The sequence below is a fragment of the Choloepus didactylus genome, chromosome 9 (genome assembly GCF_015220235.1).
Source record: "Choloepus didactylus isolate mChoDid1 chromosome 9, mChoDid1.pri, whole genome shotgun sequence".
Lineage (NCBI taxonomy): Eukaryota > Metazoa > Chordata > Mammalia > Pilosa > Megalonychidae > Choloepus > Choloepus didactylus.
The window spans coordinates 54,625,393-54,646,781 of NC_051315.1; the positions used below are offsets into that span (position 1 = coordinate 54,625,393).

General features: G+C 35.5%; 1 protein-coding gene across 1 annotated transcript in view; it reads right to left on the minus strand.

Moving 5' to 3' along the window:
* Positions 1 to 2,933: 2,933 nt before the first annotated feature.
* Positions 2,934 to 21,389, minus strand: part of GALNT3 (polypeptide N-acetylgalactosaminyltransferase 3) — a 67,935-nt gene continuing 49,479 nt past the window's right edge. The window contains exons 4-11 of the mRNA XM_037849300.1: positions 17,723 to 17,872; positions 15,802 to 16,036; positions 15,224 to 15,341; positions 13,467 to 13,667; positions 11,391 to 11,522; positions 11,086 to 11,187; positions 6,561 to 6,713; positions 2,934 to 5,721 (exon numbers count right to left, since the gene is read on the minus strand). Coding sequence (XP_037705228.1) covers positions 5,599 to 5,721; positions 6,561 to 6,713; positions 11,086 to 11,187; positions 11,391 to 11,522; positions 13,467 to 13,667; positions 15,224 to 15,341; positions 15,802 to 16,036; positions 17,723 to 17,872 — 1,214 coding nt within the window. The 3' untranslated portion in view covers positions 2,934 to 5,598. The remainder of the gene's footprint in view (positions 5,722 to 6,560; positions 6,714 to 11,085; positions 11,188 to 11,390; positions 11,523 to 13,466; positions 13,668 to 15,223; positions 15,342 to 15,801; positions 16,037 to 17,722; positions 17,873 to 21,389) is intronic.

Here is a 21,389-nt window from a genome sequence, read left to right on the forward strand (position 1 = left end):
TCTTCTCTGTCAACAACAAAACCCCACATGCACACAAACAAAAAACAAACAAACAAAAAAAACAGGGAAATTAGTCATGAGTCATCTTAGTCCATGTGAGAGATGATGGTCTGGACCAAGGTGGTGAGACTGATAGAGTTCAAAATTTTAAAAAATCAAGTTGTGGCCATTTGTTTCAAATGCTACATAGCTTAATGAGGACAAAAAAAAAAAAGTACTGGGTCTGGCAATTTGGAAGTTACTGATAGCAGATAGACCGAAGGTTATTGAATAATGAATGCAGGTTCCCTACAAAGAATATCAGATTGAACATTCATTTTTTTCTGCTCCCTCCCAAAATTCTATGAAAATAACAGTGAAGAAAAGTGGGAAAAAGAGTCATAAACCTATAAAGAAAAAGAGCAGGAGAGGTTCAGTGACAAATTTTTGAGCCTAAAATGCAGATAGATTATCAGGGAGCAACAACAAAATGCTAGCTAATCCAAAACCAGCACTGGAGAAAGCAAAGCAGCGGTCCATTTTGCACTACAAGACCACCAAAAGGCTCAAGAACTGGTAGTACCAGCTACTTCTGGAAGTAAGGGAGGAGATGGTGTTGGAACGGGAGGACTAGTTAAAAATCTATTTGATAATAAGTGAGACCCCAAGATCCTCTCTCACAGCCAAGCAGAAACCTAGAGATTTACTCACTGGAGTATAAAACAGAGGGTCCCTGGAACAGGGGACAGCATGTTTGAGGATGGGAGTATTATATTGAAAACAAGGGGTTTAAAAGTGATCACATCCTCAGTGCTGCTCTCCCAACGGCAGCTAGGCTCATACCATCCAGGAAGGTGACTGTAAGATTCTTCTCTCAGGATCTCACCAGACCAGCACAAGGGCCCCTATCAGGACACCTTACAGGGAAGCCCACAATCAACAAGCCCTCCCCACAATACAGAGCTTTTCACTAAGCATTTGATGCTCCTCTGTTAAAGGTAAACAATTAAAAATTGTCAGACATTTGAGGAAAGCACCTACAATGAAATGCAGAGAGTAAAATAAATAGGAAAAAAAACACAGACTATGCAATGAGATGAAAATTCTTTTAAAAAGCACCTATCAATATACTTAGAAAAAAAAAGAAGCTGCATTACTAAAATAATAGGTTACTATAAAAGAAGCATCAGAGAACAAGAATGTGCTCTTGGAAATTATAAATGATAAAAATAAAAATAACTCAATAGGCAGCTTAGAAAAACACATTAGGAATATGTCCCAGAAAATAGTATAGGCAAAGACATGGAATATGGGTGAGAAAAACTGCCTCCTCCCCTACCAAATATATTATAGGATCAATATATTAGGGATCTCATATAATAAGATTTCCAGAAAGACAACCAAGAATACAACTGCTCAGAATTGAAAGACACGTGTATATACATTTTAAAAAGCTAAACAAAATGCATTGTAATATAACACTTCACTGTGGAATATCAGGACTTTGGGACAAATAGAAGATCTGTACATTTTCAGAGGGGGGAAAATCACTAATAAAACATCAAGAATCAAAAAGACATTGGGGAAAAAAAAGACATTGGGTTTTGCAGTACTGGAATCTAGAATAAAATGGAGCAATGCCTACAAAAAAGATTTCCAACCAAGAAATCCATATTCAGCTAATCTATCAAGTGCGTAGATAGAATAAAGGTATTTTCAGGCATGAAAGTCTAAAAAACACATGCATCCTGAACCTGTCTCAAAAAGTCACTCTACGATGTATTCTCCAAAATGAGGACATAAACCAAGAAAGAGGAAGACATAGAATCCAGAAACAGGAGACCCAACATGAGAGAGAGGTAGAAGGATATCTCCAGAATGACGGTGGAAATGTATTCCCAGAATGACAGTTGTTTGGGTGCAGGGTGAAAAATGCAAAGATTTCAGTTTATCCAGGGTTTGGGTTCACTAGAGAAATGGAGAAAAGGGCAAGTGGCTTGAGAGTGGAAGAACTACTGGAATGATAACCTATGGAAACCATTCTGGGTGAGGAGAGAAGTGTCAACTAAAGAGTGAGTAAGTAGTAAGATCAATGGTTTGGAGGTCTCAAACAAGTAGGAAAAGGTTGTAGAGAGGGAGAACTAGTGTAAATAAGCTAAAAGGATAGGAGGTGGTGGTCAAAGAATTTACCAATAAATGAGGTGTCAGAGAAGAAATAGTTACTAATGATGACAAGGAAGTGTTGGTTGAGGGTAGTAAATGATCATAGGAAATAAGGTTGTTAAGGACTGAGAGCCCAGGATAGTGGAGTTATCTGTATGGATATTGAAGTCACCCATGAGGACGACAGATCAAGTGAAAGAAAGAGAGTAAAACAAGAACGAAAGCATACAATTTGAGGGAAATGACCTGTAGATTGGTAGTCACATCAGCAAGACACGGTAAAGGATAATAAATCCAGGTGTTATGAGCACCAAATAGACTGGGGTATTTGTGAAGAAAGAACACACCTACTTCAAATCCTGACCTTGAAGCACAAGAGGAATGACAGAAAACAAGAACAAAACAATAGCCTTCACTGGAACAGTAAAGGATATCCTTAAGAGTTGTATACTTTCAGTTAAGGCAAGACAATGAATAGAACTTTAACAGACAAGGTAGTTCATATGAGGACATTTTCTTTTCAGCGTAGGAGTAGAAGTTGGTGGAACAGATGGTGAGCAAGGGTGGGGAACTGATCAAGTTAGGAATATACAGGGGATATAAGCATTGCAAGGGGACTTTAATGGCAGTAATGGATGATAAAGAAACCTTGACTTCTGGTGGTGCCTGAAGTGATCAGGGATGTGAAGCATGATGGAAGTCATTGTGCTAATCTCAGAGACTCCCAAGCAACTGGTTCAATGATTAGCCTTTTTAAGAACCAGCAGCCTTAGCATCACCTGAGCACTTGTAAGAAATACAGACGCTCCAGCTCTACCCAGCCTTAGTGAATCAGAATCTGCATTTTATTAAGATCTCGGGAGGTGGACAATAAAGTTTGAGAAGCATTACTCTTAGTTATTTGACCTCTAAAATATCGGGACTCTGTTCTCTCCTACAACTCCTGGCGATGGACTCACCAGAAGCCAAATGTATTGACTCTTTCATGGATCTGTTTCTCTATATAATTATAATCACTATGTTATGGTACTTCACTGATGATCACATTACCAGACTATAAACTTCAGAAGGTAGTGGCTATTTTGTGATCATTAGATCCCTAAAATACAAAGATATTGGTAAATATTATTGAAGACTTGAGCACAATATTGACTGTGTACAGGAAAAACCCTCTTCTCCAATGCAACTGGGCTAAGAGTTGATGATTTGAACATGTAGTTAAATGGTATGTAGCAAATATTTTAACTTAAAACACACACACAATATTCATGTATATTAGCTCCTTTACAAATATTCCTTTGTAGGGCCAAAGTCTTTTCTTTGAATATGAGTTGGTTAATGCGAGTTCTGCAACATCTTTCCTTTCCTCAGGCTTTTAAAGGACACTACCCACCCCAAAGAGCCAATTCTTAATGAAACTATTTGTTAAGCAACAGCCTGAGAGGCCCAAATTAGGTAAGAGGGACTTTCCCTTTGGATGCACTTAACTTGGCTATAATAAAATTGACCTAATCTTTGGTAGGACCATGACATGACAAGATATGAGTAATACACAGTGGGCACCTGGGTTTGTTTTATTGTTTTCAAGTGTTTTTCTTAAATTCATTTACAAAATATCTTTAAGGAATTGCTGGGGTTTCTTAGGGCTAAAACAAGCTCTAAGGTCAATATTTTCTCCTTGATGTTCACGTCTACAGTAACAATTTGAGAAACAGAAAACTGTATGTATAAATGGGGACCCGTGATTATTTCACAATACAAATTGGTATTAGGTACAATAAGAGAAATATCTTAATTTATTAAGGAAATATCAAATATGAATAGTGAGCTGTCATTTGTATCATAAAATTTTTATCACACTCACCATGTTATTTCAAAATTATTTTTCTTTCTTTCTGCTCGTTAAGACAGAAGCTCAAGGGCAACAAGTCTTATTCTGGCTACCATGTCCTCTGGCACAAAGTTAGACACACAATAAAAGCAGGTTTTTAAATGCAAGCTCAAAGTTAACAATGAGAAGACATGGCCAATAATCAAAAAATGTTTTCTTTTGTACAACTGAGACTCCACCAGTTTTAAAATATGAAGCCAATAAGATGTTGTAGTATTATGCTAAAATAATATTTCTACTTCAGAATAAATATACAAGAAATCCATGAAGTGACTCAAAAGAAAAAAAATACTAAATATCCTAAGAAAGCATCACATTTAAAAAAATTACTCTATCAGCTGCCCAAGACTAGTTATCAGAAATTGGTACAAATTCTGCTAAATATCTACCAAACAATGTTCTCCAATGTCCATTTTTTTAAAAGTCATTACTATCAAACATTCGAGTTTTTCTTAAGAAATATCTGATGGCTCTACAAACAAGTCACTTAGAAATTCAGTAAATAAAATTCATGTTTCCCCCACCTATTATCAATTATGTATTTTATCCAAATGAGAAAAATAAGAATTAAATGATTAAAATTGTGTTTAGGATTTTTATTGTGTTTTCCACATAGACAGAAATAAGGGTTTTTTGATGAAAAAAATCCATTACAAAGAAAATCTATAACTGAATCAGCAACAAATGAAATTTAGCTTTAAATGAGACAAATATTCTGCATTTGAAATTCAATTTCACAGACATTCAAGATTAGTAAATTATATTTCTTTAGGGAAAAAATAGTACATTAACAGAAGGAAAAAACGCTTTTCAACAGATAGAAATTTATAAAGGTTTGTTTTTAAATGCTTTTGGGAAAACACACAGTATAGTTATTTAAGAAAAGCCATTCAAGGAAGACATAAGTGCTTCAAGTGGAATAGGCTTTGGACTAAAAAATATTTAAAATTTGCCAAGAAATTGAAGTGTTAAAAATATTCTTCTTATTCATTTAATTTCATGTTTAAGGAAACACTTGTCAGACAAGTAAACAAAAGACACACAAAAAATGTTTACCTGCATTTTTAAATAATAAATTCTAGATTTATAAAAATTTCCTGGTTTGTAAACAAAGGTCAATATTGACCTTCATTGATCCATTTCAATGTAATGTAAAAAAATACAGTATCAAATCTTTCTTCCCTCCCCCAAAAAAGTAGGGGAAATATTATGAATTGTGAGTGTGTGAATATGCATATCTTTAAGTAAATAAAACACACAAGCATTACTTTCCTCAGCAAAGTATTTTCATCATACTGCAAACATCTCTTCCTCTACACACGGACATATTTTGAGATGTCAAAATAGTCTTTGGTATTACTAGTTATTGTGCTTTGAAATAGAAACTCAAGGGATTTCTGTAGCAGTGCTACATAGACATTTTAAGATATAAATAAGAAATATGCACTTGGAATAAATTACAATTAGCTGCTTTTGCATAATTTTCAAAAACTACAGTGTATGCCTAGTCACAGTTTTATGAGAAAGAATATCTCCGTTTTCAACTCCTTAATTTTAAGGAACACTTAATCATTTTGGATAAAAATCCATTTTTGAAGTAGATCTGATGGATTGCATGACATTAAGCTTGGATGCTCTCCATTTGCTGAAAGGCACATTTTTAAGAATGGATTATAGAGAAGTTGATCCTAGAATAAAAGGAAACACAACAGACATTAAGTTTCAAGACTCAAAACTAACTGAAAAATATGAAAACTACTTTCTGGTTGCATTGAAGTTACAAAGAGACTTGCATACCACAGGTACATAATTCTTAACTTTAAATCTTTCTAAGATCAACTATGTCTGATAGAAATTTGTCAGTGGCTTCTGTTGTAAAGAACACCATTAATGCCACTCCTGTTCAGTTCATGCAAGTATTTCATAAATGAAGAGAGGCTTACAGAGCCTGAATCATGGTTACAAACAAGAAACATTACATGCATAAGTAATAAATTCTCAAAAAATCATAAATCATCAAAGTCAGTCTTATGGTGTTCTAGCACTGCAGAAATTTTTATGCAAAAATTGCTATGTTCCAGCTAAGTCTTAAAATGTGTTCAAAAAACAGAAAAGACCTGTCATTTTATTCTCTCTCAATTCCAGATTTGTAAAACAGTGCCAAAACTTTTGGGGGAGGAAATAATCACTTAGGAGAAAAAAAAATGAATTTTTTTCTTTGCTAGGAATAAAGTAATGTGATTGTTGCAAGAAGCATCAAAAGAAACCCTAAAAAGTAAAAACGTACAACTATTAACAATTCACAGAAGCAATGACGTGCATGAACCATGCTTCTACCAAGCAACTTTATTTTTTCCCTCAGTGTATTTAACTCTTAGATGTACATAAACGACACACTAAATTAACAAAGGCAAGGAATCCTGATGGAGAGTATTAATGTACTAGTGTTTCACACATTTTCCCTGATAAGCAATTTGAGCTAAACAAAATAATTACATAAAGGGGTGAATTAATTGCACTGAGGTACCTTTCTAATCTCCCATATCTGTTCTTCAATGGAGACCGTCTTGTGACCTTTGTAGGAACACATCTTCAGCTGAACGGGACCTTGAGCAGCATGAAGACATAATTCCTTCTGGATGTTATGCCGAATTTCATGCTGAGCAGAGTATTCAAAGTACTATGAAAGAAAGAGTGCTGTTATTGACAAAAGCAGACTGCATGCTCAGTTGGAAAATAATGAACTGATTAAAAAACTTCAGCAACTCACTGAATAACCAAGTCAATTCTACTTCAACACAATAATGAAAACAGTTATCAGAAACAAACTGAGTTTTTGTGATGGAAGACACTATGACCTTCCTTCACCTATCACCAACAGCTGGTCACTTTATGAGGAAGGCACTGCCTTCCCTCCCATACCAAAAGTTGGCAGTTACCAGGCAGTCGGGAGGCTGGGACAGGCACTCCACAGAAAGGGGCCTAGAAAGTCCAAGCAAAAGCACATTAACTTCTTCTTTTCCAGGTGTTCCTCCTCCCTTATCCATCTCAATTAATGGCATTTTCATCTAACTAAGAACTATGGGATCCTTTCAATGCCTGTAAAATAGTTAATTTAATGGCTCCTACTCCATAGGATTATGAAGAGAAATAAGTTAATACACATACAGCGTGTTACAATAATGACTGGCATATGGTAAGCACGCAGTACATTTTAGCTATTCCTTACTGTTATGGATGCTTCTCTCTCCACACACATCCAATAATTGGTCCCTCAGTACTACTCATTTTTCCTCTGAAATGTTACCACCTGTCCATCCTTACTTCTGCATCCTCACTTCTTTAGTTCAGGGCCTCAGGATCTCTACTGCAATACCTCTAGGTACTTCCTATTTCTGCTCCAATAATTCATGACCCACTCGGCTGCCAGAGTTAATGTTTTATCATATTGATTTGATCCCCTACCTTCCCTGCTTAAATGAGTCCTGTTGCTAAGATCAAGTCCATCCTCCTTTATTGACACAGGAAATCTTCCATTTTCAATCGTACATCAACCACTGTCCCAATCATATACTTTGCTCCTTTTGCGCTATTCTACCAACACAGCATATGCATATCCATAACTCCAAGACTCTGCTCTTCCAGGTTCTGCCTGGAATACCCTTCTGACCCTTCCCTACCTGGCTAACTTCTTTTCAACCTTCAAGAGTTAATTCAAATATTACCTTCCTTCTTCACTTTTCCCTGAGTTTTTCTGACTGCACAAAATTATACCCTTTTCAAGGTTCCCATAATACAACAGAGATAACTTTTATGACACTCTATTAGAATTGTGTGTGTAGCTAGCTGGCTTCCCCATAGACCATATCAGGCAGTGTACCTAGTAATCACATTCATTACAAATTAAATATTTTAAAACGTTGACATTCCAAAGGCAGAATAAATAAATATAACTTATTTTAAATGATGAATTAATTAGTATTAGCACTAATATTTATTGAATCCTTATTATGTACTAGACAGAATGTGCTAAACCCTTTACATGAATTAGAGTAGGCATTCTACAGACATTAGCTCAATTGACAGAGCTACGTATCTTGAGTTTCCTTAGTCTTAGCCTCATGATTTAACCCCTCTCACAAATATATCATCAGTCATTTTTATGACTGGTTGTTCTTCTGATGGAGACATTGAAAGAAAATGGGTTTAGATCATGAAAACAGCATCCTAACTATACTACTCTGGGGCAGATAAACCTTAGCATCATAAAGATGATACGAAAGGCTGATTTTTTTGTTTTGTTTATTTTTCATTAAAAAAATTATTAAACAGAAGTTATAAGGAATAGAAAATAGTTGAAAAAACTTAGGCAACAAAAAAAGAGTATGTAATTAAGCTAAGTGAGAAAGCTTGAAAGATTTGTTTCTTAGAACCAGGACAAATATCCTGGAAGAGGAAATGGATGAAGCAAAGCATTAAATGTCATAAAGACATAATGAGTTTGCATTGTACCAGCATATGTGTCAAATTAGTCATATAATCATACATTTTTGCTGTAACAATGGAGTTTTATATTATAAAATATTATCTCGTCAAAATAGAAGAATGGAACATGAGGAATTGATCAAGTAAGAAAGATACCTCAAAAAAGCTCAGCACTCAAAGAAATTTAAATTTGCAAAGGAGCTTATATGCAGCACTTGATTAAAAAAAAAATTAAAGGAAACAAACCAAAATCAAAGCAATGACTGTTTTAGGGGGAGAAAAGCTAGAGTGATCTTAAAACATAAACTAGACAATATTATTCTGCTCAAAACCCTCCAGTGCTTTCTGTTGCACTCAAAATTAAATCTATTTTCCTTAAGAAGGCCTGCAAAGCCCTATAGGACCAGGCCACATGTCTACATTTCTGACCTCATCCTCTTCCCTCTCCCTGTTCACCTCTGCTCTGACCACAGTGGCTTTCTGCTCGTTCCATGTACCTGCCACTGGGCCTCTACTCTTGCCGCTCCTTCTACCAGGATGCTCTCCTCCTGGGCTGTGACAGTTTTCCCAACTCATGCAGGCCTCCACTCTAACGTCCTCTTGGCAGAGAGTTTTTCCATAACCTCTGACCATCCCCTCATCAGTACATACACACACAAACATATTGACACACACATACTTAAATATCTATCTCTGTCCCGTTTTAGAAGTGTGCCTTGACTATCCAGTGGTGGATCCTTTCACCAGCTCTGATTTCTTGGCTCCAGCACCATCTACCCTCAGTAGATACAATGGTTTGGATAAGTAAGGCTTAGAACTAGATTAAGATGGTGATGTCTTAAAACTGACATCATCAAAGTTCCCATCCAATTAACATAGGGAATCATGAGTATTCTTCCACACACATCTTGGACTCTCGTACACCAAAATACCGACAGCTCCCAGAAAAGACACACTCTCCTTAGTACAGTTATCCCTTCCACATTGCGACTTTCTTCATCACAGATTCGCTATATCATGGGTCAGCATAAGAAATTAAATGGGAATTTTGGGGTAGTTTTGTGGAAGCTGCAATATGGCTATTGTGGTTGGTCACCATTACAGCATTAATGAGTCAACCATAAGACATATCGAGAAAGAAGGGGGAAATCCATAAAGCTGTTGCTGCAGCTGCACCAACAACTGCAAAGGGTTGGCATAAACCATGAGATCCGCATCTCTCACACATAGAAAGTGCAACATTCTTTTGGGTGGAGGGTTGTATAAAAAAGACATTCTAGTGGACTTTGGCATCATACAGGTAAAGGCTAAGTCCTTATATGATTCCCTAAAGGAAAATGAAGGCTTAGGATCTGCCCCATGGATTTTCAGGCCAGCAAAGACTGGTTTGAAAATTTTTTAAAAAGGTTTCACCTACACAATGCAAAAGTAATGGAGAAGCAGAGCCTGCTGATCAAGAGGCAGTTATAGAGTTTCCTGAAACCCTGAAGAAACCGATTGAAGACTTCTTCTCGGGTACGAAGGGAGGGCCTAAAAATTTTACACAGACTATCCAGATCATACAGGCACTGCACCCCCTAAGCCCTGCGATGTGGAAGGGATAAATGTACACCTCTCTTCCCATTCTTCTCAGTCTGTTCTCATTTTCACCATCCACCTTACTCACTAAACATTTGAAAAATGTTTTCAAGTGCCATCTTTCCCAAGAAAATGTATGGTCCCCCAGGCTAATTCAGACACTCTCCTCCATATCCCCAGGACACTCTGACCTTATCATACTGACCATATCATACTGGACCTTATCCCAGACTTTATCATACTGACCATAACTGCTGGTTTTGAAATATAGATTTTCTGAAAGAGTTAGGACTTAAACTGCTAGAACCCAGTAGAATACCTGGCATATGGGAGTCACTCAGTGAATGTGCTGAATAAAGAAAAGACAAAAATGTCTACTCCGTCCATAAGTTAACTTGCAAAAGACAAGGAAAGGACATTAAAAACCATAAACTTAATATTTTAGTATGTTCTCTACCCAGAGTAGGACAAATAGTAACATTTGACATTTGATTGACATTTGCAAAACAGTCAAAGAGTGGTCACAAACAGGGAGATCACCTACCAAGGAGAATAAAAAACATGCCTCTAAAACATACTGAAGTAACATTGTGGCCCACAAAAATAACTTATAATTCTGCTCTTTTGGTATTAACATTTGATATACTTGATATAAAATCTATTTATTTACGGCCTTTATATATAATCTTACAACATTGCCATGCCAAGAGTTAAACAAACATCAAAGATCCACATAGAAGATCACACGTTTTATTTCAAATGTCACTATTATCTAATTTGCCTTTTTACTGAATGGGCAAGTGACTTCAAATTGTTTTCAGTAAGGGTAGAAACCAAAATACTCTACAACTTCAATATTAACTGCCAAACTTAGCTTAAACACATTTCTACACACAAGTTTACTACGTATAAAACTAATTAGGATGAAAAATCCTCCCTTGTGTTTGTAAGTCCTAATGAGAAGGATAGATTTTTAATGCCGCGCTCACCTGGTTTCCTCCAAGTCCATGACACGTATACATAATTAATGGTTTGCCACCTTGGTTATTTTCTCCAACATCCAGGCATAGGTTCTGACCAAAGCTTTTAATCTAAAGAAAAGTTTTCAAACTATAAGTCATTTTTAAAAGTCAATTAGCTTTGTAGTTTTTTCAATTAATTTCAGGAAGTAGTGTTAATAATAATGTAAAAATCTCAAAAGTAATAAACCAAAAAATATTTCAACAATTTCCTCTGAGCCACATAAATGGTGGCAAGGAATGTGCCAAGAGAAAAAGAACAGGAAAATACTCACATATCCAGATATAACAGGAATAAGGTCTGGCACATATACTTCTGGATAAATATTTTTCAGGTACCATGTAAAATTTTTACATTGAAGGCGGTGCTTGATTTCAAATCTTTTTGAAAGATCACCAAAGGATTTCTGGAGCAAAATAAGAAGACAAGCGGATGCTTAATTAAACCAACACTGATAAATTACTTTAAATGCTACTCTTTGTATTTAATTTAGGACTTTAAAAAAAAAAAAATCTGGACCAAAACGCGAGATGCAATTTAACTACATTCACCATTCATTCAGGGAACAGCATGCCTGCCTGTTCATTTCTGGCTTTAAAAGGAGTCAAGTACCACTGCAGTGGTGACATGGTGCTATTTTATTCTTCATCTGTGCTACAAGCCTCCCCTATGGGATAAAGATCTCAAGTGAAATGCTGTGGTAACAGAATGGTAGTGGGAGCATCCAAAATGTATCCAGTGATCTATAAGTGAGGTGTGAGATAGTAGGTATAGAACAGTGCTAATACATAATACAATTTATAACTCACTCTTTTCCAGTCAAAGTCACAAAAAACAATAGAGTTTGGAAGAAATTTTTTTTTCAGTTTAAGGATGCTGCTTACTCTTAACAATAGCCCCAATTGAACTTTTAGTAGAAAAAAGCAACTCTTGAGTTGAACACTTTATTTTCCTTTATTTTAAAGGACAAAGAAAACAATTAAATAAAAACAGCACTATTAAACTGAAAACGTATGTAGTCTCCAGAAAATCTATATTATATTCGATGCCTAAATTTATAAAAAGATAAATACTCAAGCTTATCAGTTCAAATAAGGAAAATATTTTCTTATGCCAATTTCAGTGTCTTGAACTCAGGTGTTTTAGCGAAAAGCATGATGCTCTTAATCTTAAGACTCTTGGCTAGCTTATGCATTTTGCTAGGCAGGCCTATTTGCCCTGGGGTTAAAACAGGGGCTTGCTGGCCCACCACCCTTTGTAGGTGGACAAGCAGAGCACAGGTTACCATTAGCACCAACTTTTTGCCCACTTAGCCGGATACTTTGTCAAGTACAAAATCTGCCCAATTTGCCTTATGTACTTGGTTAAAAAGAAGGCAATCTAACCTGAGTGCTCCGAGTTTGCATCCTACTGACAATGTACAGGGAGATCAAACAACACAGGTGGAACCATGTAACCTGATCTTTCTTTACCACCACAGTCAAATGTTCTCTGACTCCCCAAATTAGCACTACCTGTTTCCTACAAAAAGTTGGGTGCTCTTCAGTGAAGCATGTTGTTCAACTTTCTAGTTCTTTTACCACATTGAATATTAAGATGGTTGATATCAGGTCTCATGTATTAGGCATCAAGATTCTGCAGAGATTTTTATCTATAACAGGTCAATGACAACAACAGTACCATACCTTTGAGAGCACTTATCACTTCCTGAGTTCACAGCTACCCTGAGAGATAGACAGGGTGTGAACTTCATCACCCAAGACAAGGAGGAAGAGAGAAGGAACTTGTTGACCATACACGCCATGTTGGACAACCTCTCAACCACCCTGTGAAATGTTATCCCCATTTTACAATCTCAAAGGAGCTTTGCCAAGGTAATACCTCCAGCGAGTATGGGAACCATAACTCAAAAAAAAAAGCCTTGATACTCCTGGCTCCTTCTCATGCCACACCATGACACTGTCTCAGACTCCACATACCAAAAGCCACACAGTCCCTTGACCAACTCCTACAACCAATATAAAGTGGTTCCACCTAATCCTATTTTCTCTGAGTAAAATAATGAACCAAGGCAGTTTAGGAAACTAAATAAATATCTTCCATACTAAAAAGGATAACATCAAGGAGAATGCCGAAGTTTGTTTAAAGCAACTTAATTTTTCCTTTAAAAGAGAGAAAGAGGACTGACATCAATAAGTTATAAATTTCAAAAGAGTTAAAATAAAAAAACACCCAGCTTCAAAAATAATAATTTTTCTGCTTCATACTTAAAGAGATCCAAAATAAGCAAAAGGGCATGTGAATATGGTGTGGATTTTAAATGTAATTTGATTATTTAGCTCTAACTTACTTGTTTAACAATTTTTGCTGCGTCTGAGTTTCTCCTATAAAATATTTCCTTGTATTCATCCATCCAGACTTCCGCAAGGCGAACTTGGTTGCGAGCAATCACCTGAGTACCTTTTGGGAAGGTATGAGGACTTCTGCTGCGAAAAACATGTCCAACAACAGAGCAAGGCATAATCTCCAACTGCCCACCACATTGCCATACCTGATAATTAATGATATTTGTTTAAATTTACAGTATTTTAGAAAAATCAAAAGGTTGCTTTTAAATTCACCTTTAAGATTTTAACAAAAACAAAATGTAGAGAAGAGACTAATTACAAATTGTATTTGTTCCCTGCAAGATCAACTTTGGTTCTTAAATAAAAAGAACTAGTCTATTAAATTGTACAAACACTGGAAATAATAAAAGCACATTTTTAGAAAAGAAGTTAACAAAACAGTAATTTCAGATCTTTTATAAAAATGAATTCTAAAATTTTTTTTTTTTTTTTTTTTTGCAAATGATAATGTAAGCTCTTTAATGTGTAAAGGAAGACCAAAATCCCTTCTGCATTTTAACTTCCATCTTCTTATTCAACCTACAGGGTTCACTTCCTTTGAACAATAGGGTCTTTCTTCTGTGGCATATACTAGCAGTCTGGGAAGGACCCAGACTCTATATATCCCTTGAATAGTCTATTTTATAATTAAGAAAACAATTCCAGATAGGTGTTATTACCAAAGTATAATCTAGTAAACTTGTGAAATAGTTGGTTACTTCTAAAATGTCTACTATTTAGAATAAAGTGTCAAAAAGCTTATTTGCATTAACATTAAATAAAATGGGAAATCATGAAATCAATACCTTTTCCCGTAAATGTCTTATAATTAGTCTTGCCATAAATAATTACTAAGCAAAAAATCTGAAATGAATCATGTATAATAGTGTATGCTAGTACTAGGGCAGGTGATCCTATCCTCTTTTTCCACCCCACCCCGCACTTTTTAAACAAATGAGGAAACTTAGTGTATGTTCAATTTAACAGACTGTGCTTGAGATCCAACATGGGCTAGGTGTTGGGAATATCAAAATGAATAAAACAAGACCCCTTCCCTTAAGGGGTTCAAACTTAGCTAAGGTCATCACTGACAGTATATAATGGAGCCAGAGCCAAAATTTAAATCTTCTAACTCCTAATGCACACACACACGCAAACCTCCTTTTTCCTCCACATTCCAGCCTAAGGAATTAAAAACGAAGTGAAAAATCACTGCAGAAAATGAACACATGAAGTCAAATAAGTGAGGTACATGTGGAGACTATCCAAAGTCTTTGCTTTCTTTCTCTTATTAGCTTTTAATATTATAAAAAAAAAAAAAAAAAAAAAAACACAGCCCATTTAATCCAAAGAGTTAAGTCTAATGTCCTTTAAAATTGTACATAAATGTTTTTCCATTCTGACTTCCTTGATAATCAACTCATTTCCTGAATCACTAGATTTAATTATATTTATCTTGGCTGGAATTCAGTAGCTACAAGTGCATTAATTGGTGTTATTGCCTGGTCACAGGAGTTTAACTGATTCTTCTTTTTCATATCAGCAATAACAAACAAATCTATTGTACATTTTAAAAGGAAATACTCTTAATCCAAAACTCTCAGCAATTTTAGAAAGCTGAGTAAAGACTGCTCACATATATAATAATCTGTATCAACCAATCAGAACACAATACATTCTGTTGTTTAATGTGTGCTATATTTAATCTCCATAAACTTACTCTGAAAGACATTTCTATATTTTCACCTCCCCAAATTTCCATTTCTTCATCATAAGTTCCAATATATTCAAAATATTCTTTTGATATGGAAAAAAGGCCTCCCGCAAAAGTGGGTGTTCTGAAAAATGGAAAAATAATCCATTGTCAGACTTTATTATTTCAAGATGAAATAACATATTTTAAGAGCAGTTGAATCAAATTCACAAACAAATTAAAGACATACCACTATTTCAAAGTTTACTATAAATAAATAAAACTAACTTTTATTTCCTAAGTTTCAGGGGAAATTACAAAGATACTTTAAGCATCCTCTCCTAGCAAAGCATTATTTAGTGTCTTCTCTTAAACAAACTTAAATATTCTTATGTAATGATTAAGAGGAAAACATAAGAACTTCTTACTCAGTCACATCCGTGTGTAAGTACATAAAGGACTTTTCTATTCCTTACGAATAGAATGACTGTTGTTTCTTTAGTGTGAATTATCTCGGAGCAAGTACAGTAAAAGGAAAGAGTAAATACATATTTAAGTAACCAAACTATAGTGTATATATAAGATTTTGAGAGCAATCATCTTACTTAATTGGGTAAGTTTCATCTTTTCTTCTTTGCTTCTCATGATCAGGAAGTGATTCCCAGCCAAATGAAAGGCTCCAGTCAAAGTTTCCACGGTTATGGTTACTTCCATAAGGAGAAGGTTTGTTGAATTCAAAAGTATTAAGATCTATTGATGCAATATCTGGACTCACGACAGCAGTGTAGTTCTCAGCTATTCTAGCCAGCAAAGGTTCTAACCAACCATAGAAACATTCACCTAGATGGAACGCAATTTTAGTTAATTCAAAGGAGAAAACGTAGGGATTTTTCTTCAGTTTTTTTTTTTTTTTTAAAGAGGTTTACAAAGAAATAAGAACAAGAAAGTCATTTTTATTTTGAGCTTTTACATATGGGAGATTTCTAGAGTATTTGTGTATGTGTGTAATGAGATGAAGTGGCATGAAAAAGTTAAGCAAGATAGTTATATATTAAGGAAATTGATTGACAGAATGATTTTTTTACTTCTTTAGAAAGGAAACAAAGTGATACTGTCATATGTAGGATTTAGAGGATGTGTTTCACTTTAAAATGGGCCACAAATCACTGTTAACTTTGTGCTGGTAAATACCACCTCACCCAAAAGGTGTTCTGATTCATTAAACCTGACTCCTTGAGTAAGGTACAGTAATTGCAACTTTCATTTCTCTGATTGGATTGTAGGAGAAATAAGTCAAGAAGTTGGAATATTCTGATTTTGGCAGTTGTAGAAGGACCACTCAAGGTTGCCACAGCCCTAATGGTAAGGAATGAGGGCCAGGAGCCCAGAGAAGGGTCTGCACCCTGGTCACGGGCCAGGCTGTCCGACATAACCCACAGTGCGTTCAGATGATGCTGCTGTGTACACTGTAGTCCGTTCCAGGGTCCCCGCTGAGTGGAGTGGGCATTCAAGATCCAGGAGGATCGTTACCTACTGTCAGACACATTCACCAGGAGGGAAAGGATATCCAGTCTGAAACTGTGGAACAGAAGTGGGAATACTGGAAAACGGGCCCCTTCCCTTTTGAAACACCTCTTTTGAATTACTTTGAGACTTCTCTTCACTTTTGAAATGCCTGATATTAAGACAGTACTTGATGTGATGACTCTAAATTACTCAAGCAAATCCAAAAGCCCTTCCGTAACATTAGTGTATACTCAGTACCAGCTTTTGGATCAAATGTAACCTAAGGTTTGGCCAATTGAAAGCTATACATTCCTACAAATAGTAAAATCCACTAAACTTACAGCTCAAGGGAGTAAGTAATATTTTAGTAGCATCTAACATGTACACTGATTCTAAAAATACTTTCTGCATATTTTATTTTAAAACACTAACACTGAAAATAGAATACAATAAATAAATAAATTTAAATAACCCAACAGCATTAAAAACAAACAAAAATAGACAAGGCTCATGGAAGCTGGCAGGAGCAACTGGGAGGGAGCACCCCTAACCTGGCATAGGAGAGCCCACAGATCTTTGAAAAAAAAGAAATAGAAAAATTAAAATTATCAGTAATGGAATAAAGTTTAATAGTAGACTTGATTACATTTAAATAAAACAAAATTTTAACGAATTTTAAAGTGTAGGAACTAGAATAATTAGGAATTAGAGTATTTTTTTTTTTTTGATAGAATGAGCAACTGAAAAAAATAAAACAGGTAAGGGTAACTCGTTGTGGAAGCTGGTCACTGGAGAACACTAAAGTCGAGGCATCTCAAACAAACGAGGCAAAAACTGTTTAAGTGAAAGGAAGTTCATATGCAGGGTTGTTTTCTGCTTGGGCTGTCACTGCTATAATCGCTAGTTGAAAACGATACTGAAGAAATGCAATTAGTCATTTAAAGAAAAGGCTTCTTTACCTTTTAAATTACAAAGAGGGGAGGAAAAATATTACAACTATGCCTATGCATGTATACTTACAGTGAGCATCTAAAAATGTGAGCGTTTCAGCCGTTGCCACTGTGGCTCCTAGCAACCGTGCCGTGATCAGCCCTTTTCTTTCTTTCTGTCTGACTATTTTTACTATAGAAAATTGTTTTACATATTCCTCTAGTTTTCCATGTAAGTATTCTGCGAGAGAAAAAAAAAAAAAATCAGTATTAACTCTTCCTAAATTTTTTTTCTGATGTAAGATATGAAAGAAATCACAGGGCAATAATTCCTCCACATTTCTAACCTTTACAGTTGCAGAAGTTCTTCCAATAAGAACTTCTTTACTGGAAAAATAAAAGGCTGTATATGCAAGTCTTAACTTCTGAACCACCGTAGCATATAACATATTTATCTAGTACCTTCATATCAATAAATATAATGTATTGGGGGTAAGAGAGAAGATTCAAATGGAGTATACCCCAAGTGTTAAGAATTTGTGACTCTTAGAGAGCTGAGAAGATTGACTAGGGAGGTGAAAGAAACCTAATTTGGCCAAAAGATAGTCATTAAAATTTTAAATTTTGGTATTTAAATCTGGAAATCATAGAGAAAAATGTCAAGTATCAAAAGGATTCTCTGATATTTAGGCAGCGATCAAATACAGCAGTTTGGGAATATTTCTACAGTCAGTAGAAAAATTTCAAAGGGTTGGAGACTTCTGAAACAGAATTTTTTCCAGTAAAAATATGAAAGAAGAAAGGAACATGTAAATCAGGAATGAAGTTAAAAACAGGCAAAATTTTAGTAAAGACTGTATAATTTAAGACATTCTATATTCCAATTTAGATGGGACATATAATAAGCAAAAGTTGAGACAGTAGGTGAAAGAAAAACATATTAAGTCAGTCAAGTGTTGCTCATATTTTTAAATAACTCCTCAAGCCTGGTTTTTCACCTTTAAATTCTTGCTTCCTCATTGAAAACATAATCCACTTATTCAAGTAGACTTCTTGGGCTCATATCACAGCCTCAAGAAGATTTGGGAATACTGAAAAGGCCATTAAGTGCCTGGAATAGATGTTTTCTTCTGCCAGATTTCAGAAGCAAATGCAGTTGACTTTGGTTTTATCTGTGATTACTTAGGCTTTTTCAATTCTCCAATGGTGCTGATAAAGAGAGTTTCTTATTTAAAGTAAATATTGATAGAGGAGGTGAGAAACCAAGAACAACCATAGTGGAAAAATAAATCTATCTACCCTGTTGTCTCAGAGTAATAGATTAACTTTTTTTTTTTTTTTAATATTTCCAAGTACCTCTGAATTAATTCGCTGAAATAAAAGCAGGATAGTAACTATTCTCATTAATCATAGATATTTTCTGCTTTAAGAAGCTTGTAAAACAGAAACTTACAAAATAGAAACATTCTGAAGTTTAATGGGGAGTGATTTTTTTTTTTAAATAGAGTCACTACAGAGTCCTTCAGTAAACCCTCCTACTCTTTAAAGCTAAGAAGTTTCTTTATTTACCTACAACTTTTGAACTTCCTATAATATTAATCAGCCCTCTAAATTTAGCCCCCATCCACCCCCCTCCTTTGGGAGGTTAAGAGCACAAAGCTGTGAAATCAGACCTCTTGAGTTCAATTTACTGTTCCATTACTTACTTCAGTGAGAACCTAGGGCAAGTGACTTTACCTTTTTGTAGGACAGTTTCTTTATCTAATGGGAGACTGTTGGAAGGATAAAATGAGAGGTTACTATACAAATGAAAGCATTTAAGACAGGGCCTAGCACATGTCTATGCTCTGAGAATGTTGATTATCTTTTATTTTGCAATTATTGGAATTTAACTAGTCTCATTGTTGCTTGAAGATCCAGATATTTATGCTGCTTATTCCTAACTGTACCAGTTTGTATATACTATGTCCCCCAGTAAAAGCCATATTCTTTGATGCAATCTTATGGGGCAGACGTTTTCGTGCTGATTAGATTGGAATCCTTTGAGTGCTTCCATGGAGATATGACCCACCCAACTTTAGGTAATAACTCTGATTGGATAATTTCCATGGCGTGTGGCCACGCCCATTCAGCATGGGCCTTAATGAGTTTACTAGAGTACTATATAAGTTCAGACAGAAGGAGCAAGCTTGCTACAGCCAAGAGGGACACTTTGAAGAATGCATAGGAGCTGAGAGAGGAACTGCAGTTTACAGAGACATTTTGGAGATGGCCTTTGAAAGCAGACTTCTGCTCCGGAGAAGCTAAGAGAGGACAAACGTCCCAAGAGCAACTGAGAGTGACATTTTGGAGAGAAGCTGAAGCCTAGAGAGGAACGTCCCAGGAGAAAGCCATTTTGAAACCAGAACTCTGGAGCAGACACCAGCCACGTGCCTTCCCAGCTAACAGAGGTTTTCCAGATGCCATTGGCCATCCTCCAGTGAAGGTACCCGATTACTGATGTGTTACCTTGGACACTTTATGGCCTTAAGACTGTAACTGTGTAACCAAATAAGCCCCCTTTATAAAAGCCAATCCATTTCTGGTGTTTTGCATTCTGGCAGCATTAGCAAACTAGAACACTAACCAAGCAAACTGAAATCAGGAACTATGGTTTCTACTTCACAGGCCCTTTTACTGCAACTATGGATGCATGTTCCACAGTAGATACTCATTATATTACTTTTTGTCTGATTCAATAAGACAAATTACACTAGCATGCAAAGATAGCCCTCTCTATGAAAACTGTTCCAGCTCTATTACTGATTGCTACAAAGAATTATATAAATATTCAAATCCTTTGACCAAGAAGTCCTACTACTCCTAAAGTATCCAAAGTTGTAAGAGCAAGAAAATAACAAATACAAGGATATTCATTGCAGTATCACATATACTAAAAAGTGAATGATTAACTAAAATGCATCTAGTCCATCAATGCCCCAAAAACAAAGCTTTGAAAGTAAAAGAAATGAGCTAATAAAAATATTATGTGAAAATGTCAAGATTTCAAAGCTGGATTTCTGACATGTATGTAATTAAATAAACATTACATATTTATTTAGACACTGATTAGGATAGAAAAGAGAAACAATTTCTGAAACAGGAAGATTATGGATGGATATTACTTTTCATTCTGATTTTCTTTAAGGCTATAATTTTGTTTGTACAACTAAATAATAGAAATTACTGCCAACTGAAGCCTTATTAGAAGTAGCCTTACCATGCCCTTGAGAGGAAAGTTTCAAGAAACCAAAGTGGGGGAGATTTCCAAGATGAAGCTTTTTTTTTTTTTTAAGGCAAAGCATACAAGAAGCATGCAGAATCTAACCAGATATCACTTAAAACTGTGATCTAAATGGAGAGAATATGAAAAAATTCATAACAGAATCAAGCAGTAAATAAATCAGTTGGTTACAATAGAGGTGAAGTAACCTGGGTAAGGGGATTGGAGATTCAAATCAGAGATCTGTAGTGTGTAACTTGAATCCAGGGGACTTGGGCTATAAAATTTCCCCATTTGGAGGAGAGGTTTCACAGGTCAAAAGTCTCTGATGATAAGCAACCTTCTTCCACCAAGACGTCTTTTACCTTGAGACCATAACCTCAATTCACCAGGCTGTTTTAATTTAAAACCATGGGAGTGTTTATATTGTATGCAGAGATGGTGAAATTAACCATACTAATAATTTTGTGATTTATTCACTTATTACTGTTTCCAC